At 43.5% G+C, this 26,080-nt stretch overlaps 2 protein-coding genes across 4 annotated transcripts; one reads left to right on the top strand and one right to left on the bottom strand.

Moving 5' to 3' along the window:
• Window positions 1–9,061: 9,061 nt before the first annotated feature.
• Window positions 9,062–13,406, bottom strand: PTTG1 (PTTG1 regulator of sister chromatid separation, securin). The gene is made up of 6 exons (XM_064724838.1): window positions 13,260–13,406; window positions 12,407–12,509; window positions 11,948–12,123; window positions 11,066–11,144; window positions 10,174–10,323; window positions 9,062–9,246 (listed from the first exon to the last, which is right to left on the bottom strand). Exons 2-6 carry the CDS (start codon window positions 12,486–12,488, stop codon window positions 9,167–9,169), a joined length of 567 nt encoding a protein of 188 aa, XP_064580908.1. The 5' UTR covers window positions 12,489–12,509; window positions 13,260–13,406; the 3' UTR covers window positions 9,062–9,166.
• A 10-nt stretch (window positions 13,407–13,416) lies between these two features.
• On the top strand, window positions 13,417–24,565 carry SLU7 (SLU7 homolog, splicing factor). 3 transcript variants are annotated; one of them, XM_064724835.1, is made up of 16 exons: window positions 13,417–13,508; window positions 13,911–14,087; window positions 14,685–14,838; window positions 15,027–15,107; window positions 15,799–15,963; window positions 16,109–16,174; window positions 17,503–17,550; window positions 18,049–18,180; window positions 18,454–18,551; window positions 19,954–20,021; window positions 20,214–20,353; window positions 21,126–21,287; window positions 21,715–21,819; window positions 22,007–22,081; window positions 22,345–22,449; window positions 23,380–24,565. In XM_064724835.1, exons 2-16 carry the CDS (start codon window positions 13,924–13,926, stop codon window positions 23,557–23,559), a joined length of 1,743 nt encoding a protein of 580 aa, XP_064580905.1. In that variant the 5' UTR covers window positions 13,417–13,508; window positions 13,911–13,923; the 3' UTR covers window positions 23,560–24,565. The 3 variants fall into 3 exon arrangements, with proteins under 3 accessions (XP_064580905.1, XP_064580906.1, XP_064580907.1); XM_064724837.1 differs by lacking the exon at window positions 13,417–13,508 and adding an exon at window positions 13,555–13,769 and having other exon boundaries at window positions 23,380–23,695; XM_064724836.1 differs by lacking the exon at window positions 17,503–17,550.
• Window positions 24,566–26,080: the final 1,515 nt, after the last annotated feature.

Raw genomic sequence — 26,080 nt, 5'->3', positions numbered from 1 at the left:
CAGCATTTAACCCTGTGGATTTAGCCCTGGAAGAGTAAACCTCCACCACCTCCAACACTTTCCAGTTCAGATGGGTATTTTGCGAGGATTCCTCCATAGGAAACCACACCCTCTCCCCACTGGCTGTCTTCATCCCAGTCAGGCCAGGGGACCTTTCTAGGACACATTCCAGGAGGTTCTCCTTCACACACAACTTCTGGAGACAAAGAAATTGACTCCATCTATGAGCCTGGAAGCAGCTAGGAGAATTTTCCCATGTACTGCATGTCTGCAAGCAGAGAGAGCTCAGCAGCACAGAAAACCTGTACCAAACACTCTCCATGACAGAAAACCTGTACCAAACACTCTCCATGACAGCTCTGATGTTTTCTGCTGCACTTGCCCCAAGGGTTACCACAAAGGCATGCACATGTATTTACCAGCTACCTTGGAGAAGAGGAAAACTTGAAAGATATTTATTGTTGATAACCACATTCCTCTGAGTGAGTACAGAAGTTCAGGCTTTCCATACTCAGGGTAGAAATGTATTTTGTTTCATCCCAAGATCTGGTTTACAGATCTTCAACTAGGCTAATACACAGGTTACAATTCACTAGAGCAGAGGTTCCAGACACAAAACCACTCACCATTTTAATACCCACATCAAAATATAGAGAGATCCCAAAAGAATGTGAAACTGGGATTTTGCTTTTCAGCAGCATGAGAGATCTGATGGGCTAAAAAATACCATTGGTCTGAACTCTCAGATGCTGCCCAGGGTCACAATTGTGCACAGAGAAGCCAATATCATCCTTATCAATAAGGATGTTTAAATGGATTTGAATGAGTCATTGCACAGGAAGAGAGGAAATCTCAGGCTGGGATTTATCTGTGTTTGCAGTGCTCACTTGTACAACTTTGAAAATGCCTCCTCACTCTCTCTCCAGTCTCGCATTTACAAACTTCTTTGTAAAAGACACTGAACTAAATGAATACATTCCCTGCTGAGCAGTATGTCCTTGCAGGTTCTTTACATAAATATAATTCAGGTTTCCTGTGTCCCAAAAGGAGGGTGTCATTGTGTGCATGTGTCACAGCTGGATAACTTCAAGCAAAGAGCAGCTGAACAGAACCCAAGTCCCTTGGTGAGAGCAGCGCTTTCCTCAGCCCTCAGCACATCCTCCAAGCAAATCAGGAAAGTAAACAGTAAAGCCAAAACATTTACAGAGGCCTTTAGAGGGCAAGGATGACAGGACAGGTTCTTCACTTCGCCTGTGAAGCAAATGTAGGGTCCAACAGGGGAGCAAGGAAAAGAAAGTTAGTACAGAGTGGAAGGGACTGGCAGTATGTTGAGCACTGCTCCTGACAGCTGACATCAGTCAGGACCATTTATTATCAGCTCAGCATCTCATCTGGGAAGTTCTGAAATTAATTTCTTTTTTGACAAGAAGTCTAGATCTCAGCCTAATTGAGTGGCTGGAATCTCTTGAGGCAATATTGTGTTAAACGAAACAAGGTAACACTACAGCCCTGAGTGCAGCACTCTCAGAAACATGCATGGTGATGCAGTGCATTTTAAGGACACCAAATTACAGCCCAGGTGCCAGAGCACCTGATAATTCCAGCTTCTCTGCTCTCTTTACTGCTGCTCACTGTGTTCCCTATCAACAGAAGCAGCTGCCTTCCTTCTTTCACTGAGGGACAAGGTCCTCCCAGAAGGGAGGATCTCTCCCAGGGTAGTTAAAATCTTTACAGAAGAATAAAACATGCAGGCATCAGAGATAAATCATGTCCTGTATATAAAATATCTTCCACAAAAATACAGCCTTCAGAAAGCAGAGTAGACATACAGTCATTTCATGCATGATTTCATAAATCTTTCATCCCTGCTTAGAGTATTTCTTTGTGACAGGCAGTGAGGTATGAGTTATGAATTCCAACAGGAGCTGGAGCTTAGTCCCATTGAAAACTACGGCAAAATCCTCATTACTTTTGAAGAAACTGGAATTTCTCCTTCAATACTCTTAAAAGCAACTTTCACTTTGTTTCCCCTGAGAGGTTAGTACTGTGTGTCTTTTGCTACACAGAGCCTTATACACATACATATATTATTCTTTACTTTTGTGCATCTACTTGTCTAGTTTCCTTAAGCTGAATTGACTTACAAATTTTATGAGCTCTCCCTCTGATTTCTGTCTCATTGCTTTAACACCCAATACATTGAAGAGGGCTTGAGCTGACAGAGAAACTGAGGAAATGCTTTATAAATCATGCACCTTTCATGGAGCACTTGGCACATTTATAAAGGCTGTGGTCATATCACAAGCCAGGTAAGATTTGATTAGCCATTTCACCACCCACTGGGACAGGCATATAAATTAGGACACCGTGCTCCTACCTCTTATGCAAGCATTGAAGAGATGTCAGGCATGCCTGGGTAGCAGAAAGGAGAGGGGATGGCAGAAATGGCTCTTCTGGGTGCTCCTGATCACCTGTGCAGCCTCCAGAAGCCAGAGCTCACAAAAGAGGGAGGAACATGCCAAGACAGGAGAGCTGCAGCACCCTCCATGAGATGTTTTTCTAAACTGGGAAATGTTCCCAGTAGGAAATGCCTGCAGAGATTCATACAGAGGCATTAACCTTCCCCCTAGAGCCTGTTTGTGTACACGAGTGCATGTACATGCACATATTTCTTATCCTAAGAGAAGATTTTTGCTCCACAGTGGCACAGAGGGCTGGGGTGTTGCCAGAACAGCCCACAGCCCCTGCAGCTTTGCTCTGTGTCCCTCATGACAGCCTGATTGCTTGTCCCCATGCCTTAAATCCTGTCAGAGTTGTTCTACCCAGGTTTGTCATTCCCTTAATTATTTTCCTGTGACTGGCTTTAACATGTGTGAAAACAAGAGTCTGAGAGCAAGTGCAACACAGCCAGACCCCACACAAACCACAGTGCACCCAGAGATCTGCTCCCACACCTGCACCCTGGCCCCCATCTCCTCTCATGCTGCCCTTCCTGGGACAAGTCCTCAGGTTGGCTGCATCCTGCCCTTGAAACAAACAGTGCTCCCTGAGATGAATGCAGCATTTCAACAAGTATTCCCCTGCCAGCCAGCTCAAGGGAAAAGAAAATGATGCAAAGCAGCACCAGGCAGCCCAGTACAATTTCTCACAAGGTTCAGAAACGGCTTCACTTTGCAGTCAGAAGTCAGAAAACAGGAAGGTTTCAAATGAGCTACTAAGGCAGGAAGTGAGTCAGCCCTGAGCAGGAGGGACAGCAAACAGCAACCCCTGCCACCACAGGCAGCCCAACCCCTTCAGCACAGCCAGGCAGGCACAGCCAGGGAGCCAGGCACCAGAACCAGGGGAGCAGCCTGAGAGCAGAACACTTCAGCAGGGCAGGAATGGAGAGGAAAAGACTCCTGTTCTCCAGCCACAGCCCAAAGGAGGGAAGGTTTTATGCATCCACAGGACTGTCTGCTAACCAGCTTACCTTCTCCTTGCAGCCCTAACCACCAAGCCACCAGCCCATCCCCTCCCAAGGCCTCCTGTGCAGCCCTGCTCAGGAGCAGTTACAGGAGTCCTCCAGAACAGCTCAGCTCTGAGTGGGATTGCAAGTCCCCTGCAGCATCAGAAATCTGAATCCTGGCCTCTCACACACTCATTTAGGTACTTTCTGTTGGAAATAGAAACACCAACACTTCCTCCTCAGCTGCCATCCCACTCTGCCTGCGTTTCACACGAGACAAAATTGCTCTGGAAATGGTCCCATCAGCCTCCTCAGGATAAGGAGGCCAAGGAGCATCTCAGCTTAGAGGTGGAGAGGACTCTAGCTGCTTGCCTAGAAACAGTTGTTCATCAGACAATTCATCTGCAGCAAGCAGAAGAGCCATGAGCCACCAGTGCCACCCCAGCTTGGCAGCATATTATGGCAGCAGTTTTGAGGAGCTGCATTTTGGGGATAGGGACAAAAGAGGCCCCAGTCCTTTTTTAGGTGAACCTTCAGGCACAAAAATTATATCTCAAAATAGAACTCAGGTAGGGAAGTCACACAGGCAGAGTTAAAATGAAACTCTATATACTGGACAGCACATAAAAATGTAGCACTCCTGGATGCAGTGCCAGGAACAACATTTGGGCCTTACACCTGGACAGTCACACAAGCACTGAAACCGTACATGGATAACAAACTTTTGCACCAACTTTTGCAGGTTTCAACTGGGTAGAATACTTAAAGAATTAGCTGTTCCACAGCTGATGCATCTGGTTCCTATGCATTGTCCTCTGTTTCAAACATGTTGTTGAAGATATTAGGAGGACAAATGATGTTTTACTCTGTATTAATCAGAAAACTAGGATGCTAAGTCCAACTGAAAAAAAAAAAAAATCTGTTGAAGGACAGACAGAATTGGCTGGGTTCCAGCACTAGAAAAGGCCCTTGTCTGTCTGCTTTTCCTGATAATCTTCTGTAAAGCATCAAATCACTGTAGCAAAATTCTTAAGAATCACAGCATGGTCACACACACCATGTGGGGGAACCAAGACACAACTGAAGAATAAGATGAGCTTCCTCAAAGCAACTAGATCTCGAGGCAAAGCATTTCCAGATCCTTCCTAGCTTCCTAAGAAACTCAGACTAAGGCATGGGAAGCTATGCACAGAAAAAAAGCACTTCAGGGGAAAGTTTTTAATCCTTGAAAGAAGCTGTTAAGAACTTGTTATCTGAACAAAATAAGGCTGGAGCAAGACTGGGTAGAAGGTAAAAAGCAAAATCCAGAACCTAGTTGCAACTTGCAAGTTTTGAATAACTTCCAGTGCAATAATCATTCCTAGAAAAGTGCTGTGCTGTTGGAATACATTTTTCCACAGGAATGTTCCCACTCATTTTCATTTTGGCTTTTTTTTCCTCATACATGCTTTGAGAGGTCAGCAGACCCTTGGAACCAGGAGGCATTGCATTTGCAAAATGAAGTTTTGTAAACTACTTTACATAGCAAGGTTTTTTAAGTCAACTTTGGAATTAGAAGTCTTGGTTTCATAATAAGGGGATTCTTTAACTGCCAATTTTAAATACCTTAAAAATGTATAAGCTCCTTCACAAAATCCAGGAGAACATAATAGACTCTACTCCCAGCAAAGCAACACGCAGCTGCTAAAAACAGCTCTCAAAGGTTGTGTATTATTTAAGCAGGAATATGATGGACAAGGACTAAACAACACCTAAACAGCCTCAGGAAGAAAACAGTACAGACAAAACTTTCAAACTGGGAAGAAGTTCAGAGAAAAGTACTGTTTGCCACTGGATATGTTTAGGTGAACAGGACTTGATACATTCCCTAAAAATAAGCAGAATTCATCAAAGAGAATCACAACTTATTTCTGCTGGCTGAAGTTTTCACAAGCAGCAGGTACCAGAAACCCAATTGTGGTTAATTGTATTTTTAAAAGGAAATTGCTATCATGCTGACTGAAGTGCAAAATCCTCTGAACTAAGAAATCCAGCAGCATCTTATATTTGATTAAAGAACCTGATGATAGGTGAGTTAAACATGATGTTAATTTATTGATTCTTGAAGCTGGAATGATTTTGGTCACCTGGCTCACAGAAAACTGAATCCAAATAACAGCTGATTCATGCTTGGTTTTCTCTGCTTTTTGTTCTCATTCCAAAACTGAGTCATAGAGATGTTGAAGAACCTGCGTTGGAAGAACATCCAAAGAAAACACCCCTATTTCGGAACCAGATGTTCCCAGATGGGGACATTCCGGCACAGAGGGTGCCTGTGCCTGCTGCGACTTGCCCTGAGCACAGCCTGTCGCTGTCACACACGATGGCTCAGCAGCGCAGGGGGCCAGCTCTATATCCCTGCCCTGAGCACAGCCTGTCACTGTCACACACGATGGCTCAGCAGCACAGGCGGCCAGCCCTGTGTACCTGCCCAGCACAGCTGCCCTGAGCACAGCCTGTCCTGCAGGAGCATCGGGGGTAGAACGGTCGGGACGGACGGAGATGAGATGTCTCTGAAGCCAGGTTGTGGAACTTGGGGTTAACTGCAGCCCCTGCTACTGGGCCAGGCTCATACTGGGGCCGTGTTTCTGCGGACAGCCCAGCAGAGAGCAAAGAAGGGGAAGGTTTGCACCGCCCGCCCCCGGCTCAGCCCGAGCCGCTGCACTGAGGGACGGCTCCACTCCGCCCCACCTTCCACAGGGCACATGCACGCTGCAGCTGGGAAAACACTGGGAAAAGGGAACATCTCCAGTGGGTTTTCCTGAAACCCACTGACATCCAGCAGATGGCTATTTACAGAAGACTAATACAGCACGTTGCTTAGACGTCAGAAGACATTTGAGTAGCAGTGGAGAGAAAAGTAAAGTAACAAACAGGGAAGGGCTCCCTCCGTGGCTGGGCAGCCACCGCCCCAGCCCCGCTCACAGGGAAAGCTTTGCCTTGCGGGAGGACAAGGCCGTGCATCCCGCATCGAGGCGGGCTCTGTGCCTCGCTGGGATCCCTGTTACACACGGACTGCTGTGCCCCCAGAGACGGCCTGAGGCTGCAGCGCCCGCGGCTGCCGAACCCGCCCGGCCCCAGCGGGGCTCCCCCGTGCCCCCGGCCCCTCCGCAGCCGAGGCCGCCCCCTCGCGGCTCCGCTCGCAGTCACGGCCGCACAACGCCGCCTGCCGGGGCCTCATCATCCCCTCTGCCACCCACGGGTCCCAGGGCTCGGTACGGGTCACTCCCTCTCAACAAGAGGAGGAAAAGGCTCCAGGAAAGGGGCAGCAGGACTGTTTAGCTACACTCCCCTGCAGGGACTTCGTGCAGCAATAAACCAGAAATAGCGCGTTCTGGGGCACATTAACCGTTTTAAGAGCTATGAAGCCATGGGGTTTGTGTGGAAGTGACAAGATTCATGGCTTTGCTAACCCTTGAGAGACCAACTGCCTCCAGGCGTCTCATTTCTGTTCTTTTTAAACAAGGGAAGATAAAAAGTGCCGGGCTGATGGACTGCTCCCTGTAGCCACAGGGTAAAGGCACTCGGATTCCTTCGTGCCCACTCGAGTCCTCCATTCCCCATTAATGAGGCGATGAAGCCGTCACAGCCACCCACACCGTGTGCGAGGTACCAACGGCAAGCAGCACCACGGCAGCGATTTCAGGCTGCAGGAGCTCTAACAAGGCTGTTACCATGGTGCCACCCACTGCCAGAACTCTGCACACACCATCGATTGTCTGATGTGCACTGGAGTAACTTCACTGAGCCTGCTAAGAGACTGTTTTCATGTGCATCTCCAAACTCTGCGTATAGAAGTTCAGGCAAGGGCTTCAAGTGACTCTCACAGACAGAACACCGTTCTTTTGCAGTGATAACCCACTGGAAAGGTCCCTACTCTGTGCATTTCATTACAATCCTGAGCTCCCAATCATGTACCCATGAGATCTGTTGAAGGCTGCCACCACACAAGCATTCATTTTCATTACAGCCATGCATTTACAATCCCCAGTATCTCAGATCTTTGCAGGAAGCATAAACTGATTAAGCAACTGGATCAACCCAAACATTAAAAGCAGTTTTTAGTAAGATCACTGTTGTGGAGGAAAGTGCTTAAACAGCATTTTGAACTCTCTCAAGTCAGTATTCCTGACAACGTCCCAAAAGAAAATAGAACTTGCTAAGTATCAAGAGCTGTGTGGGTTATAGCAACGTTAGAGCAACTAAGGAAATTGATTTTTATTTTAGTCACCAGTAGAAGTCAGTGTTAACACCTACCTGAAGCAATACAAAATTCCCAGTACTCCTGTGCCAGCACTTCATGGGCTGACATGGAGCAGGCTTGCAGCTCTGAGGCCATGAGTTTACATTTTCCAAAGAGAAGACAGTGCCTTGTGACTGGGAACTTTTGGAGTCACCAAGAGCAGGAAACTCCACCCACAGATAGAGTCTCACCACAGCTTTGTCCCAGAAATGTGCATTTCCCTTTAATCTCAGTCAGAGTTGAAATAAAAGATAAACAAAAGGAGGAAAATAAAAGCCAGCTGAAACAAGTGGAACTTTCTAATGAATGTTTACAAAATTAAGCTTTGTAAAAGCAAAAGTTTTGCCCTGCATTAGCCAAAAATCCTAATGAGAGCAAAAAGCCTGAGATGAGGTTCACTGTAGCAAACAATTTACTTAATCCTACCACTACCATCTTATTTTCTACACCACAGCAGCACTCATCCCTATGCAGACAATCACCAATATTGCCAAGCCTCACTCACCCCATCTTTCTGCACACCCATCCCACCAGCCCCACAAATAACAAGTATTTGAGCTCCAACATTAAAGTCTATCAAGAAGCCTGTGAATCTGAAATTGTTTCATTATTACCTTTGTAAACATTATGCTTGTTCAGTTTACTACAAAATTCTACAAGCATGTTTTAAATGTTTTAATGTGCATGTACACACACCACGTGGACACACTTCAAAAGGCTTATTTGATTGTACAAGGAGATCTAGGTTCTTGGTCATGACGAGTATCTCAAAGTAACAAATCTCATTTCACCCTGATAAACTTCCATAACACATATGAAGTACGAGTGTCTCTCCCCCAGGGAGGTGTCTGTACACACAAACAGTTACTACCTAAATTCACATTCATGTCATTTCCACACTGTCTCACACACCAATGTGCTTTTACCTGTGTGCTGCCTAGCAAGAGGCCATGTGGTGGCACTGTGTGACCACATTCAGTGCCTCACTGCAGGCACTCTTCTGCAATAAGCATTTACAGGTGTGTGAGAACCCAACACACACCACCTCAGCCACTGTGAAGAGCAAACGAGTTCAAAGAGCAAATACCAGTTCTAGTGCTTACTTTACACCAGATACACAAATTGTTCAAACCCCTGCATGTTTGATAGATCAAATTAGGTTGAAATCCTCCTGACCTCACTGCCTGTCACACACACTCCAACCAGCAGGTGCCAGCTCCTAGATGAGGTGACAGCAGTGCATCACAGCCTTGCTTAGGAGCTTACCCAGGCTCTGCTTTACTTGCTGGTCAGAACCTCCTCCCCAAAGCTCTACTTTGCTACCTACACCTTGGGCTCACTGAAAAAGGATAAGTATAATAGTATATAGGTTAAACTAGCCTTTATTAAAATACAGAATTATATTAAATTTGACCTCAAAAGAAACTTCAGAGCACACATTAATCATCATATATTGGAGGTGGCATGTCAATGATCTCATCCAGGGTAGCAAGGAAGTCAGCAGTTGATTGTAGCAAATCTGAAAGTTAGAAATAAATCAAATCAGTTTCTTAAACTCAGAATGCACACAAACATAAGCTAGCTCCCACCAGCTCAGCATAAACCTGTTGAATAAGCAAGGGCAATATTGCTTCATTGTATAAGCCAATGCCACCTAACTGATCAGTTTGCAATGCACCACAAAAGATTGCTCAGTGCTTTTCACTGGGTAGAGTTAATTTTCTTCACTGGTATGGGCTGTGTTTTGCATTTGTGCTGGAAGCAGTGTTGATAACTCAGGGATGGTTCAGTTGTGTGAGCACTGCTCAGCAACAGAGTCAAGGCCTTTTCTGCTCCCCATCCCACCGGTGAGGAGGAGGCTGGGAGTGCTCAAGCATCTGGAAGGGAGCACAGCCAGAACAGCAGATCCCAACAGGCCCAGGGATATCCCAAACCATACGGTGCCATGCTCAGCACACAAAGCTGGGGGAGAAGAGAGACATTTGGAGTTAGGGCACTTGTCTTCCCAAGCCACCATTGCATGTGATGAAGCCCTGCTGTTGTGAGGACACTGAACACCTGCTTGCTGATGGAAACAGTGAATTCCCTGTCCTGTTTTTCCTAAATGCATGGCTTTTGCTTTAGTTATCAAAACTGCTTTTATCTCAAAGCATGAGTTTTTTCACATTTTCTCTTCTGATTTCTTCCCCATCCCAGAGCAGGGCAGCAAGTTGTGTGGTGCTTGGTTGCAGCTGGGTTCAGCCACAAGTCAGTGACACCACTGGAGACGATGGCAGTGCTGGCCAGGTACACTGGGCCTGGCTACACAGCAGAAGCTGTGTGACACTGGTGCACTGCTCTGGTGGCTCAGACAGCAGCAGCAATTCACTGCTGCAGCCAGCTGGCTTTTTGCCCTGAGCACTGAGGAGCATTGTGTGTACTGAATGTCTGCAGAGTTTCCACTTACTGGATTCCCATGAAATCTCTTCCATCTTCACTGGTGAAGAAGCCAAGCTCACACATCTGTCATATGTCCTCTCAAATACCATGAGGGGAACACCACACAGGTTGATGTTGCTTAGTTTGTACTCTTCAGGAAGATCAAAACTCTCAAAATCTGTTTAAGAAAGACTGTTAAGTGTGCAGTAGCCTGGAAAGCTGCAAACTTCTGGACTAAATTAAATAGGAGCCAACCTAAAACACAACAGTCTCCTCTTATGGGGTATTTACCTGCAGTTACACCTTTCAGCTGTCCATGAAACCCCATACACCAACCCTGATGGAAACACTAGGCTGCTAATGGAACTGCTAATGTACAGCAGTTGGTAATTTCATGCACATTTCATCAACACAGCAGTCTTGGAGACTGTAGTTTGCACACATGAAGAGGAAAGTTTAAGGACACACTTTGAAGGACTGAGAATGAAATGGACTGGCCTAAGAATAACTTTAGAAGTTTCATCTTCAACAATTATATCCCAGAGCAGTAGGAATCTCTTCAGTTACAAATCTTGGCACACTTTCCTGTATTCCTTTGGATAGTCTATCCATTAGTTATTATCTACTAGTCACTATTTAATGAACTAAGCTAATATCTGGTTATTTGGAATGTGTTTCCTGTCACCACAATGAGAGACTCAGAATAACCCATCTGAGGCACAGCCAGTACTGTGAGAAATGCCACCTCATTCCTGGTAAAGTATTTGAGAAGCAGCAAGCACCTTTGTGTTTCAGAAAGGATTCAGGAGAAATGCAGTGCTGGCTTGTGTGCCACAGTAGCTTGGACAAATTCTCACAACAATGCCACCACTCATTAAAGCCTTATTGCTAATTTTAATAATTACATCAATAGTTCTTACCTTGAGGATCCAAAGGAAACATATTTTCTATTTCTGGCCAATCTTCTTCAGGCACTGTATGGCAGCTTTCTAATCCAGTCTTTGTTAGGCATAAAAAGAGGAAGTAACATTATTTGAGCTGCTGTAGAATATTTGTAGTGGCTTTCTTGTGCTGTTCAGGTCTACAGCCAAGCATATCTGTCATACTTTTCTCAGGCCTAAATTCTAATATCTTCAACACAAATAAGATGAAGATAGGCAAATGTTTCAGCTGAGTTTATGCAGTGCATAAACTATGTGGTGGTAAGAGGTGACTGCACTAGAACAGAGAACTCTTAAGGTGTGGATAAGACAAATTCAGACTATTTTCTCTAGAACCATCTACATAGGTGCCCTGCTTTTAGGCAGGATAGAGTTATTTTTCGTCCTAGCAAGTATTATGAGCCCATGTTTTGGATTCATGATGAAAGCAGCTCTTTCAGCTATTGCCAAGCAGTGTTTGCACAGCCCAGGCCTTCTCTGCTCCTCACAACCCCAGCAGTGAGGAGGCTGGGGGGGCACAGCCAGGACAGCTGACCCAATATGATATCCCATATTGAGCATCCAGGGCATCTCAGCAAGGAAAATTGCTGGGAAGGCAGGGCTACCACTGCTCTGGGACTGGCAAGGCATTGGTCAACTGGTGACAAGGAATTGGTTTTGGTATTCTTTGAGATTTCTCATTATTAAATTGCCTTAATCTCAGCCCATTATTTTTCTCACATTCACCCTTCCAATTCTCACCCCCTATCCCATCAAAGAGGGGGAGAGGGAGCACCTGTGTGGTGCTTAATTATATCACAGTTAAATCACAGCAGGTAAATTACAGATTTCCCCTCCTCCCCATAAGTGTGCTGTACTCACTTTGTTCACAGTGCAAGGCTGACTTTTCTGTTTTAGCTTATCCATCTTGCTCGTGACTCCTTCAGTTTTATTCACATTTCCAAGAGCCTTTCTGACAGAGCAAGATGTGACTGGAGAAGCACTGATTGCTTTTTTAGGAAGTGGAGTGTTAACTTTTCTTTCAGCTAAGACTTTTGCTGGAAGCAGGGGGGGGGGAGGAAAAAAGCAAACATCAGCAACCCTGAAGTTTACCTAAGTAAGTGCACATGCAAATCACTGTTCACCATCTAGAAGTCATAAACCACACTTATGACAAAAGCACAGAATTATCTTCAATTTTATACCAACTGAGCTTGGAAGAATTGATTGGGTGAGTGAATTTATGAATCAGAAACTGTTACCATTAAAAGCAGTCACTAACAAAATGTGATTTATGCCCTTCCCTTGATCCCTTACTGGCTCAGGGCAGCAAATACGCACAAGTTCCTGAAGGGAGCTTCAGCTGACTCTTGGGAGCATGACGGTCACTGTTCTCCTGATCAACATAGATCAGAGTTGCCATCTTCAGAGTGATGAGGCTACCCTGTAGAGTCCAGAGGAAAAAGGGAAAGCACTTCTTTTGTCATTTGTCTCATCACAACACCCTTTCTAGGCAAGCCCCATTAAAAATAACAGAGCTATCAAGTACTGGTCTCTAGACAAGGGACCAAATCCTTACTTCCCACCATTATAGAGCAGGTCAGCTAAAGCCCCTCACGTCTGAAGGCACTTCTAGTGCTCATCGCTGCCATCACACAGGTGAACGTGCAATTCCTCATTACAGAGGAATGCAGGAAAACTCAGAACCACAGCTAATGAGGCTGGAAAAGTTCTCTAACAAATCGAGTCCAACCTAAACATCACCATGGCACCGAGTGCCACATCCAACCTTTCCTTAAACACCTCCAGGGACAGTGACTCCACCACCCCCCGGGCAGCCCGTTCTAATGTGTAACCACCCTTTCTATCAGGAATTCTTCCTAATGGCCAACTCAAATCCCCTCCAGCACAGCTTGATACCATTTATTTTTGTTCTGCTGCTGGTTGTCTGAGAGAAAACAGCGATCTCCACCTGGCTGAACGTGCTTTCAGGGGATTATAGGCAGCGATAAGGCCCCCTGAGCCTCCTCTTCTCCAGGCTGAGCATGACCCACCCCTCCTCATCACAGCTGTGCCCCAAACCCTTCCCAGCCTTACTGCCTTTCTCTGGCCGAAACGCCTTTTACCGTACAGCCTGAAGCACAAAGCCAGATGCAAAGCCCTAGTCCGGCCCTACCCCGAACCCTCAACTCACCCCAGAAAACGACAGCACAGGGAAAACCAGAGCCACGAAGTCCAAACCGTTCTCAACCACCTCAAAGCACCCTAAGGGCCAACGGCGCCGGGTTTTAAACCGGCCCCGAGCCGCCCATTGGCCGCTTCGACCCACGCGCGGCAGCCGATTGGCTGAACGCGCAGCCGCATGCGGAGCGGGCACGGGGAGGCGGCTCCGCCCCGGAAGTGCGCGCGGCCGCGGTGCATTGTGGGACAGAGCTGCGGCCTGGTAGGTAAACAGGGCTGGAGAGCGGGCCGGGACCCGGGACTGGGAACGGGACCCGGGATCGGTACCGGGACTGGACAGGGCGGTTTCTGTAGGCTCCGAGCAAGTGCTGCCCTCCCCCGCCCGGCCCTGCGCCCGGGCCTGGCGCTGCTTCCCCGCGGCCGTTCTGTCGCGTCCCTTCCGGGGTAGGCGCAGGCCCGGGTCCCCGGTTGGCGCTGAGGGAATTGTGTGCGTTCGGCACCGGGGCTGTTTGTCAGGACAGCGGTATGTCGGGAATGCATAATACGGAGTTAGCTCATTTCACTGCGTGACACACAGTCACGTTGAAGAGCTGTGATGTCAGACAGTATTGATCTGTAAGGGTTTTCTTTTGTTTTCTAATTTTATTTTATTTTTTACGCTAAGGATAAAAGCCAAAATGGCCTCAGGTGCGGTAGCGAACGCCCCTCCTGCAGGAGGAGCAACTGATGTGAGCCTGGAGGAACCAAAGAAGATGACGAGGGAAGATTGGAGGAAAAAGAAAGAATTAGAAGAACAGAGAAAACTGGGGAATGCGCCTGCTGAAGTGGATGAAGAGGGAAAGTAAGTTTTACTAAAGCTGTGGATGTTCTAAAGCTGCTGAGGAAAAATGTTTTCTTATGTTGTGGTTGCAGAGCAACTGTGAGGGTAACTCATGGTTCCAGTGTGAGTTACTGTAGAAGTAAATAGGTGAAATTTGTGTTTTAATATTCCAGTCATGAGATACTTTTTAGAAGAATGTAGGTTCAGTGTTTATTTTCTGTCAGCTGCTGACAGATCTGCTAAAAGGTCCAAGCCATGAAGCCAATAACACATGGTATTTTTAAAGTGAGCAGAACATAGCACAGGGGTCTTTTACAGTGTATCTTGTCTCTTGCTTTCACAGGGCTTGTTGCTTCTGAGAAATGTTGCTGGTTTTTTTGCTCAGTAACATTACGCAGAATAATTTGGTTTGGAGTCAGGAGTTTAGGTGAATTAGGTGGCAACAAAATTTCAAAGTCTGTGTTTATCAAACTGAGAATTTATTTTGTAGTGTGTTGTACCAACTTCATTATTTATTATCCTTCCTAAAGCACTTGCACTTTACTGTGAGGGTTGTTTGTTAGACTGAGCTGTTTTGGGTTTTTCCCTGCCATGTTCATTGCACAACATCTTTTACAGAGACATCAACCCTCATATTCCTCAGTACATCTCCTCAGTGCCATGGTACATAGATCCTTCCAAGAGACCCACACTAAAGCATCAGAGACCTCAGCCAGAGAAGCAGAAGCAGTACAACTCCTCTGGAGATTGGTACAAACGAGGGGTTCAGGAGGTATGCACGGTGCTTTTCCCAGGAAATAAAGGGGAGATGTCTGGCTGTGTGCTTTTGAGGGGGGCAGGAATATTTTATTCAGCAGGTTTGGGCTTTGGGGGAGGCTCACACTCCTGAGGGGTGTTGCAGACATGCAGTTGTTGTGGGAGCTGTGCCAGGGCTGACACTGCTGCTGTGTTTGCCCCCAGCACGCTGTGGCCACGCGGTACCGCAAGGGAGCCTGCGAGAACTGCGGGGCCCTGACTCACAAGAAGAAGGATTGCATGGAGGTAAGGGCTGCAGGGAGGTGAGGGCAGGGCTGCAGGGAGGTGAGGGACTGCATGGGGGTGAGGACAGGGCTGCATGGAGCTGAGGGCTGCACGGAGGTGTAGGGACTGCATGGAGGTGTAAGGGCTGCACAGAGGTGATCCCCCTTTGGCCCTGCCTTAATGGCTTTGAATGCCACAGGAGTTTCATCTCTGTGAAACACAGCTGGCTGTAAATGAAATACTGGGCGTGGAAAAGCTGTTTTGGAAAATGTTATAAGTAGTGAGAAACGCCTAGAAATTTCTAAAGAAATTATTAATTAAGGTGAAAAGTGATACAATTCAGTGTGTCATCCATCAATTCGGTTTGTAGTAAGATCTATGGTATAATAATAGGTGAAAATTTATTTTCTTGCTAATTGCATTAACTCAAGTGCTGCTGTGTCTGTCTTCCTGCTTCATCTCAGGCAGAAGCCACTCCCAGAAACTGTTTTAATTGCTTCCTTAAATGTAGAAAATAGAAACAAGAATTTATGGAGTTTGAAGTCAGTTGTGCTACATAAAAGTACAGGACTGCTTGCATTTATTTACAATCCACAGCCTTACAGTGCTGAATTTAACTTGCTTAGAGGAGCTTGATTGATAGTGTTTTTTAAAGACTATGTGAGTGAGTAACCTGATGGACTGATCTAACCATCTTTTTTTTTTCTTTCAGAGACCCAGGAAAGTTGGAGCAAAATACACAGGCATGAACATTGCCCCAGATGAGCACGTGCAGCCCCAGCTGATGTTTGACTACGATGGGAAGCGCGACAGGTGGAATGGGTACAACCCAGAGGAGCACATGAAAATTGTGGAGGAGTACTCCAAGGTTGATTTGGTATGTGGGGCTGTGGTTTATTGGGGACAGAGGTAGTGTTTGGTGTGGCTGGGCTGGGAGGAGGGACATTTGTAATGTGCTCTGTTGACATCAGAGCTGGTGCTGAGGAGAAATCTTTAAACAAATGCATTTCTGTGCTGCACAGGCCAAACGTACCCTGAAAGCCCAGAAGCTTCAGGAGGAGTTGGCATCAGGGAAGCTGGAGCAAGTGGTAAGTAAACTTAGCTAATCTATTTTTGCTTAGGCTGAATGAATACAAAACAGATTATTTCTGCTTTCTGACTCTTTTACTCTCTACACAGGGTCTGCTATTGGGTTTTATGCCCTTCAGTAATTTAAAGGTTTTCCTAGCACCAGCATGTTCTGTGTCACACTCAAGAACTTGAAGCATCTTCTTTCAAATGAAAATTCCTTTATGTTCCCCTTGCAGGCAGAAATTCTGTGTGACTATTATTGTTGCTAAAATTATTAACATGGAATTTTGGGGTAGAAAAGCTTGTTTTCCATGCAGTAATTTTTTTTCCTATACCAAAATGCTTTTCTCCTATTAAAAGATTGGTATGGTCTGCCTAGTGATGAGGTGATGACTGTGCACTGATTTAGTGATGTTTAATATAAATTGGGAAGAAGAAGCAAATTGGTTTAAGGTAAAATCACTGCACAGTGACTTATAAAATGGGGGAAAAAACAGAGTCTGTTACTGGTCAGAAGTGCTGACCTAAAGCCTCCCTGCAGAGGCTGTGCTGTCCCCCGTGGGCTGTCACTAGACAGCACAGTGAGCTCCATCTGCCACGCAGCCCACAGTGCTTTTTACAGACCTCCCCAAGAGAGGAGATTCCTCCTCTTTTTGTGCCCATACTATGAACCAAACACTGTTGGCTTCTGTATATTTACTGCTTGTAAGTGGAACTGTAAGAAGAAAAGTGTGTTTAAATTTAAGAACTGTCTCTGAGGGAGAGGACTGAGACTGGTTTGCATAGTCAGTGCTGGTCCATGTTCCAGGGCTCACAGCTGTTCCCACCTTCACTGCTGCAAGTATTCTTCAGTTAAAGACTAAGCAGGTTAAAAAAATTAAACCTGGCTGTGTTTGTTGAACTTAATTTCTGCCCAAGTGCTTAGTATTCCTGTAAATCCTGACTAAATTCTTGAATACATATCTCCTGAATTCTTTTTTAAGTTTTCAGAGTTTCAACTTGGTTATATTTACGTGATATGAAATGTTACAGTCTAAATCCTCAGTGTTCAAAGGTGTAACAAGCTCTAAATAACAGCAACAGTTTTAGAATTTGCTGCTCTTGCAAAGAATTGGAAATTTTGTTGAGGATGCTGTTAAAAATTCTCCAACATGTGTCGGTCACAGAGACAGCTAAGAGCGTTCTGCTAGAATGTTATGTAGCAGTGTTTCTGCATTTGGGGCCAGTGGTAAACTGTGTTTTGTATCCAGCATGAAGCTCTGCTTTGATTGCCCTTTGTATCCCTGCTGCCTTGCTTTTTCCCCTATCTTGTCTTCTCTGCTGATGTGCTCTTTGTTTGCTGCAGAACTCCCCAAGACACCAGTGGGGAGAAGAGGAATCAAATTCACAGACAGTAAGATGATTACCCACTGCATCACACCATGGGCAAAGGAAGAGCCTGTAGTTAGTGGAGCAGTAAAACAAGGGTGGCACAAGGGTTTGAATTTTGTGTCCATGCCACTGCCTCCCTCTTGCTTTGGGCAGAGGTTGCTGGATTTCATAAAGAGGCTTTTTGTTTTAATTCCTATGTGTTGTCAAACCTTAGGGATGCAAGCACATAACTAGATTTTAACATGTGGTATATTTTGACCAAAATAACAGTTTTCTTAATATCATCATAATTATCTTTTGATAATTATTTCCATAGAAGGAAGTGAAAATTCTTTAACAAGAGTGCTTCTGAAGTGTTGAATGCTAGATTAGCCTGAGAGCATGCTTAAGCCCAGGAAAACTGTGCCACCTTTTAACTACAGGGATTGAGGATTTTAAGGAAACCACTAAAATGAGATTCTTGTACATGTCTCCAGAATGAAGGAACTCTTTTAATTAGAAATTTTCCATTTCTCCTCAGGAAAGAGATCATAACAGTGAAGATGAAGATGAGGACAAGTATGCAGATGACATTGACATGCCTGGGCAGAACTTTGACTCGAAGAGACGCATCACAGTCCGAAATCTGCGCATTCGGGAGGACATTGCCAAGGTGAGTAAAGAGCTCTGGGCAGATCTTCCTCTGTGTTCCTGGCAGTTAATTTCAACAAATTACACATTCAGTTATTAATGACTTTGTTTCTGGGTCTAGGGGTTTGGAAGTTAAGGTCTGTTCTCACTTCTGTTCCTGCCCATGTTATGACTTCATCAAGGTCATCCTTTTGCACAGATAGAACTTCTTAAAACATCTAAACTGGAGGATGCAAGTGTAACCTCAGTTCTTTCAAAATCATTAAGTATCTTTTATGTTGTTTTTTTTCCCTAGTACTTGAGGAATCTAGATCCAAACTCTGCTTATTATGATCCCAAAACAAGAGCAATGAGGGAGAACCCTTATGCCAACACGGGCAAGAATCCAGATGAGTAAGTTAAAATGAGGTCATGCTTGTATATCCAACAAAACTCTTAAAAATTATATTAATTGTTTTATATTTCATTTACCTGTATGTCCTTTAGCTAATGAATCTCTAGTCAGTTACATGTATGCATATTAGTAAACCTAGAAAAAATCTATTTTATTTAGAAACACACTTTGGTTTAGTGTATAAGAGTGGTATTTTTGTAATACTGATTGATCCTTAATCTTCAGGGACATGTGGACCATGGTTTAGTGTAATTATCTGTACAAGGGCTAGACACTGCTGCATCTAGAGGTGATGCCTGTAAACAATAATGATATTTATGTAAAATATTTCAGTAACCAAATCTTGAACTTTATCCCTTCTTTCTTGGTTCTGGAGACTAGCATGGTGTGTTTGTGGTACCTAACAAAATACTTTAATTAGGAATAAGATCTCCTCCTGTATTAATGGATTCTGCATAGAAAAGGTGAAAGCTTTGGCATTGTCTAGATACTTAATGAAAGCTGCCATAGGCTTTTGGCTGCACACTTGGCTGTCTCCCTTAACCCCCAGTTCAGACACTTGGCCTGTGTTGTGCTGGGAGTGTACAGCACAGACAGGCTGTGAGCAAAACGTGTTCAGAGAGCAGTAATTGGGTTAGCTCACTGCCTAAAATAGAATGGCAGTACCTAAATGATAGCAAATATTGCTCTTTCCACCTCTCCTTGCCTCCAGCTAGAGTCATGCCAGTCAATTGTTTTTTTTAGATGCAGATGCTTTTGCTTCTCTATCAAGTCATAACGTGACCTTTGTTGAATCTGAATTTCTGGCATAGCTTTTCAGACTGTAATTTTTTCAGAATGGCTTTGGGAAGATGAAAGAGTGAATTGGATTGGTAGCATTTTTTCATCCTCAGTGTGTGTTTCATGTGCTGACTGTGCATCTCTTCAAGAGCTGTGCACCAGTGTCTCACTTTACTGAGAGCAGTAAAGGTATCCCAGGCTTCCTGAAACTCAGCCAAATATGCTGGGTCTGGAGTGAAGAGTCAGAAATCCAGAAGTGAGAATCACTGTGCTGGAATATCACAGACTGTTTATGCATATCTATTGTGTAACTAGATCCAGGTTTAACTTTTAGTGCTTGGCATCTCAGACAGAACTCCAGGGCTGTGTCATGTGGCCCTTGAACACAGAAATCAGAGTTTTTGAGTAATTGCCTAATGCTCTCATGGCTTTGCAGGGAGCACTTTTGCTTCCTGTTTGTTCCAGGTTTTTGTTTCATATATGAAGTTGAATGCACGGCTTTCTCCTTCTGTTCTTAACTCTTGGTGCACAAGAGAATTTTTACTTGCCTGTTGCACTTCTGTGTTTGTATTTGAGAGGAAATCAAGTTACAAATGCTAAGAGTTGTGTTCTTTTCTGCAGAGTTGGGTATGCAGGTGACAACTTCGTTCGCTACACGGGCGACACCATTTCCATGGCACAGACCCAGCGTAAGTGGGCTTTGGGCTTGGGGTTTCTGAAGGAAATTCACTTAAAATCCTTAACAATGCTGCTTTCTTGCAAAAGAGAAATAAGTAAATCTTTATAAACTGAGCCTTATTTGAAATTGCTTTAGAATTAAAGGATGTAATTTGAATGTGTGTCAGTTTTAAAGTATTGAATGGAACCTTTTGTGTATGCAGTGTTTGCCTGGGAGGCTTATGACAAAGGCTCTGAAGTTCATCTTCAAGCAGATCCTACAAAATTAGAACTCCTCTATAAATCTTTCAAAGTGAAAAAAGAAGATTTCAAGGCACAGCAGAAAGAAAGCATCCTGGAGAAGGTAACAGGCATTTTGGTTTATTTAATAGGAATTCTGTTTGAAGTCTGGGTCTTGGGGAACAAGTAAGATTACTAATCCTATGTGAGAGGGCATCAGCTGTTCTCAGCAGCTTAGACTTAAAATATTTTTATATTTATACACACTATCTCATCAAGTGATGAATTTAATTTAGTATTGGGACCTTTGAAGGTATGCTGGTATTTACATTATTGGGAGCTCTTCCCTAAACTGTCAGAATTTCTGCACTGAAGAAATCTGAATTTCTTTCTGACTCAAATTTTGAATACAGTGTTTTAGATAAATACTTATTTTATATTTTGCAACTTATGTCTTGGACAGCTGAAAAAGAACTAAATAATCCATTTGGATTCTAACTGTGTCAACATTCAAGTTTGGAGGGGGGCAGGAAGTATTGCTCTGCTCCTACCCAAGCTGGTCTTTGGCTTGGTCTCTAAAGATTTTCTGCTTTGAGGGAGGAATATCACTGTTGTCATTCTACAAGCATAAACAAAACAAAACCAAACAACACAACACAACAAAAAAACACGTGCACAAAGAACCCCACAAAACTAAACACCAAAAGACACCACAGTGGCCATAGGAGATGATGTATTTCTGTCTTAACTCTTCACTAAAGATTAAACTATCTTTGTCACTTTTGTGCCTTCTTGACAAGGTACCAAAGGTGCTGTTTTTGAAATGTTTGCTTAACTATATAAAAGGTGGGGTTTTTTTCCAAAACTATTGTATGCCATTTCTGTTTGCATTTTAGTATGGAGGACAAGAACATTTAGATGCTCCCCCAGCTGAACTTCTGTTGGCTCAAACAGAAGATTATGTGGAGTATTCTAGGCATGGAACAGTCATCAAAGGACAGGAGAAAGCTATTGCTTGTTCTAAGTATGAAGAGGATGTGAAGATCAACAACCATACAGTAAGTCCTAGGTTGTGTTTAAAATTTTTTAAAATTAAATGCCATCCCATTGGAGGTATATTAGGATGCAGTACAATCTAATTAATACATGAAATACATTTCTCCTGGGTTAATGTGACACTCTCCCTTTTCTGTTAAGGAGAAACTTCAAATTATAGTTGTGATGTGAATTTGAGGAGTTGCCATGGCAATCTTAAACTAAATGAGAAGTTACTCTATTCACCTTTCACTTTGAATATAAGTTGACCACATCCTGTTGTGATTCTCTTTTTTGACAGTGTACCTGTAAGGTTCATGTAAAATAGCAAAAGTATTTCTCTTAGTTTCCTTTTGGATGTCTGAGTAATTTGCTTACCAAGACATCAGCTCAGGAGGAAATTTCAGCCTGCCTCTTTCAGGAGTAACTGTGTGCTGTGTTCTCCTGCAGTGCATTTGGGGCTCATACTGGAAGGAAGGCAAGTGGGGTTACAAGTGCTGCCACTCCTTTGTCAAGTACTCCTACTGTACAGGAGAAGCTGGGAAGGAAATTGCTGTAAGTATTCTCTTGTTTATTCATGTGGAAAGAGCCAAAAAGCATTCATATTCTTACTTAAGGTTTAGACTGTTTTGCTTGTTGACAGAGGTTGGTTTTTTAGGGATTTCTGGGATTTTTTTTTTTTGTCCTTCCCCTTTCAGATGTGGTCAGTAACAGGGTATCCTTGTTCTTGTCTGTTGTACAGAATACAGAGGCAAGTTTAATGGAGGAGCAGCCTGAGGAGGCAGAGCACATGACAAAACCCAAAACACTGATGGAGGTAGGAATTATCCCTTTCTCAGGAAGACAGACACTTCTCAACATTTTATCTACAAAATTCTGTAGAATAATGTGGTGGTTTGACCAGGAAGAAGTGGGAATTCTGGGATGCTGAAAATTACTAGACTGCATTAATAGAGCATTAACATCTCCATTGAAAACTAGGCTCTCAAATACCATTAATGGAAGTTTGGATTTAATGATTTGGGCATTATTAATGTTGGCAAGTTGAATCTTAACATTGACTTGTTTCCCACCTTACAGATCCACCAAGAGAAACAGAAAGAGAAGAAAAAGAAGAAGCACAAGAAGAGCTCAAATTCTGACAGTGAGGGTGAAGAGAAAAAGAAGCAAGAAAAACTAAAAAAGGTGCACTATAATCTTCAGTGGCTTTGTGGCAAAAGGAACATGACATATTTTACAGTATCAGTTTTATGAAGCCTGTAATGTTGTTCTGGTGATATACCATGGGGCAGTTTGATGCTAATTTTGAGCTAAATTAAATTTAAAATGCTGTTAGATGTTCTAAAGTCCATCCCCTATTCCTCAGGCAAAGCTTCAATAAATATTTAGTTTTAAAGACTTGATTTAGATGACTTAGACTGTTTCATGTCTAATCACCTATTACACCTGTAGATCTATAAAAGACATTGCAGAACACAATGATTTGTGTGTTGAAGAAAGATGGAGAGATCAAAGCAGTGTTAAATCTGAACTTAGCACTTTGTATCCCAGGCTTGGTCCAGTCTCTCAGCTGATGTAACAAATCCATGCCCCATCCACTGGGCAGCAGTGTGCTCCTGTGGCCACAGCAGCCTGCTCTGGGCTGCTCTCAGAGGAAACCTCTTAAACTGTGCTTTTTAATTAAAGCAGAGTACAAATGCAGCTTCTTTGCCAGTAGCAACAGTAGTAGTTTGAGGAATGAGATAGCACATAGCACTTAAAAATTAAAACCCCAAACATATAACAAAAAATAATAAACAATTCAGTTGTACTTGCTAGATCACGATAATATTTTAGGTAAATCCTGGGAGTTTCTTACTTGATTTTGACATTTGGAAAGAGATTATAGTGTCTTGTTTACTAAATAGCATTTTACCATCATTTTATGTTAAAACACTTAAAAATAAGCATTAAGTGAAATGTGCAGTGGGTGGGCCAGACAGATGTGCATTGCTTATCCCACCATTGTGCTTGCCCCTTGTCCATCATACAGGAATCTAAGACAAACCTTCATTGTTGGGTTTTTTAGTCTAAGTTTCACTGTGCAATTTTTGATTCCCTTTGCTCTCATTTCAGGCTCTAAATGCTGAAGAGGCTCGACTTCTCCACATCAAAGAAATCATGCAGTTAGATGAGAGGAAGAGGCCATACAACAGCCAGTATGAAACCAGGGAGCCAACAGAAGAGGAGATGGAGGCTTACAGAATGAAAAGGCAGAGACCTGATGACCCCATGGCCTCTTTCCTTGGGCAGTAGTCTCAGGAGGCACCATTCCAGCACAGGAGACTTTTTCCAGTTGTTTACAACTCTCTGTGGACACTTTATTCCCTTGCACCTGTCTAAAATGGCAGAAACCTTTCTGTGCTCTGAAGAAATTTGTGAAAGCTTCTTTCAGCAGACATGAGCAGTCTAGTTCTTACTGGAGTTCTGTAAATGTGTGTGTATGTATACAAATACAGGCACATATACACACATATGTATACACATATATGTATAGATTAAATAAATGTATATGTATAGATTAAATAAATTCACCCACTCTGTAAGATCTTGAAGGAGATCTGACTGAAATCCTAGGTTTATTTGGCCAACTAGTGTGTATATATTTATATATTTGGCTAACTAATGCATAAAGTTGTGATACAATAAAACTGACTAGTCAGAAGAAATGGTCAGCAGGTGTCAATATAGAACAAAAATTGTTGACAAAATTTGGCACAACTACTACTAGAGCTTCTTGCTTGTAAATCCTGTATCGTGACTAAAAAATACATAGTTTCTTGATCACTTTGCAGTAAGTACTTTGGAAATGTAAAAGTTAATTGCTTTGTTCTGGTTAAATCAAGATAAAGATCTTAAGTGCTGTCTAGCCTTTTAAATGAAAGGGTTGAAAGAAGCTGACTGTAGAGCTTTTAAATTCCAATTGTTTCTTCAGATGTATTTTCACAGAAATTTCAGTTGTAAAGATCTGTGTTCTTGGGTTTCCTTTTGGTAACAGTGTCCTGTTCCATGGTGTGACACCAAGTGTCAAGCTCTAATCCCCTGTGAGAACCTGAAGCAGCATCTGCTTTGGTTTGGCAATGTCAGTCCTTAAACTGGGAGTTTTCCCCTTTTAACTGATTAAAAGTTGAAGAACTGGATGAAAAACTGCACAGCAGGACTTCAGAGTTGGAAGACTTGGGAATTACTTCTGTTGAGGCTTAAACTGTTTTTCCAATGAAAAACTGCTCTTTTCCACAAATAATTTCATACAGAAAACATACTTGTGAGTGTCCTGTGTGTGATTTCACAAACACTTTGGGGACTGAATGCTTTGATTTGACCCACAGCTAATGATGGCAATTCTGCAGTGGTCTGCAGTTAGTTCTGTATTAATATGATATGTGATATTGAGTATTTACTCAACATTTTGCTCACCAATGATCCTCTGTGATCCTCTGCCACACAGTAAAAGCCAACAGTCTGAATTAGCTGGTTTGCCTGAGGTGTTCTTAGGGCTGTAGCACCTGAGGTTGTGGCACCTTGCCCTGCAAAGGGCTTGCTCAGTGCCAAGTTCAGATTGAGGGAGGAGGGGCTGTCAGAAGGGTTCCTTGAGCTATTTTCATACTTTTCTCAAAGCTGCAGTTACTTTTTTTTTTTAGATTAAAGGCTGAAAGACTTTATAAAGGAGGTAATTCAGAAATAACACAAAGGAAATTTCAAGACTAACTTTGTGGATTCAGTGCATGGGAACGTTAATACATCGAGTCTTTACTGAATTTATGTGAAGTGATTGGTCAGGGATTAAAATTCAGTCCTAAATTTAGGATACTTAGGTTTCACCAATGAGTCAATCCCAAGTACCTGGGGCAGTAGTTGATCCTTGCCACATTTTTAGTCTGGACTGTAAAGAAAGAGAGCTCCATTAAAGGGTTGGCAGGTTATTTATTTTAACCTTGAGAGGACAGTGTGTTATCCTGAGACTTGTTCTTAAACAGCTGCAACACTTTTTTTAAAAACTTAATATTTAAAAAAACCTCATGCATGCATTTCCAGCTGGAGTACTCCAGTCAGATGGATTAAACATTTGTCAGAATAAATGGCAGGAAATGTGAAGCAATGCTGATACACTCAGAACCTTCCAGGAATAAACAGACCTGTCTGGTTTTCATCAGGAATATGAAATGGCCTTTCTCCTCTTTGGGAGTTTATTCTGGGTGCAGCATTTCATGCACAGAACTACGGAAGATTATTTCTTGGATCATGAGCTGTTTGCACTTGCCCCAGTTACTATACAGGCTTCTCCAAGAACAGGGAGGAGTATGGTCAGAAATTAAAAATACCATTTTGCTCTTTGCCTGCCCAGAAGTAATTATGCATTGGGCTACTAAAATACCAGTCCTGCTTGGAAGCAAATGTTTCATGCTAATAATTTTTATGATAATCAATATAAATCAGCAAGGAGTTTTTATATGGAAAAAAGTTACTAACATAAAATGATAAATACTAACTTTTAGATTGTCAACAACCTTTCCATGGGTTGAGAAACAAATGGTTTAGATAATAAAATACTTTTTTGAGGTGAGTTTTGTGACAATCTGAGAGCCTGTAGAGCGTAAAGGTTTGTGGTTGTTCTTGCGGCAGGTGTGCAGTTTGCTCCTCTCTCTGCCTCCCTGCTCCTTCACCTCTCCCTGCTGCTGGAGGCCATTTGTGGATGCTCCAAGATGATTTAATGGTAAGATCAGAGGGGTAAGGGTTCTGTGCTCGTGGTGTTTGCTGCTTTAGCTGCCTCCAGTGC

Source organism: Zonotrichia leucophrys, chromosome 13 (assembly GCF_028769735.1).
Source record: "Zonotrichia leucophrys gambelii isolate GWCS_2022_RI chromosome 13, RI_Zleu_2.0, whole genome shotgun sequence".
NCBI lineage: Eukaryota > Metazoa > Chordata > Aves > Passeriformes > Passerellidae > Zonotrichia > Zonotrichia leucophrys.
The sequence above is the reverse complement of the archived record's forward strand: the minus strand, read 5'-3'. Positions and strand labels throughout refer to the sequence as shown.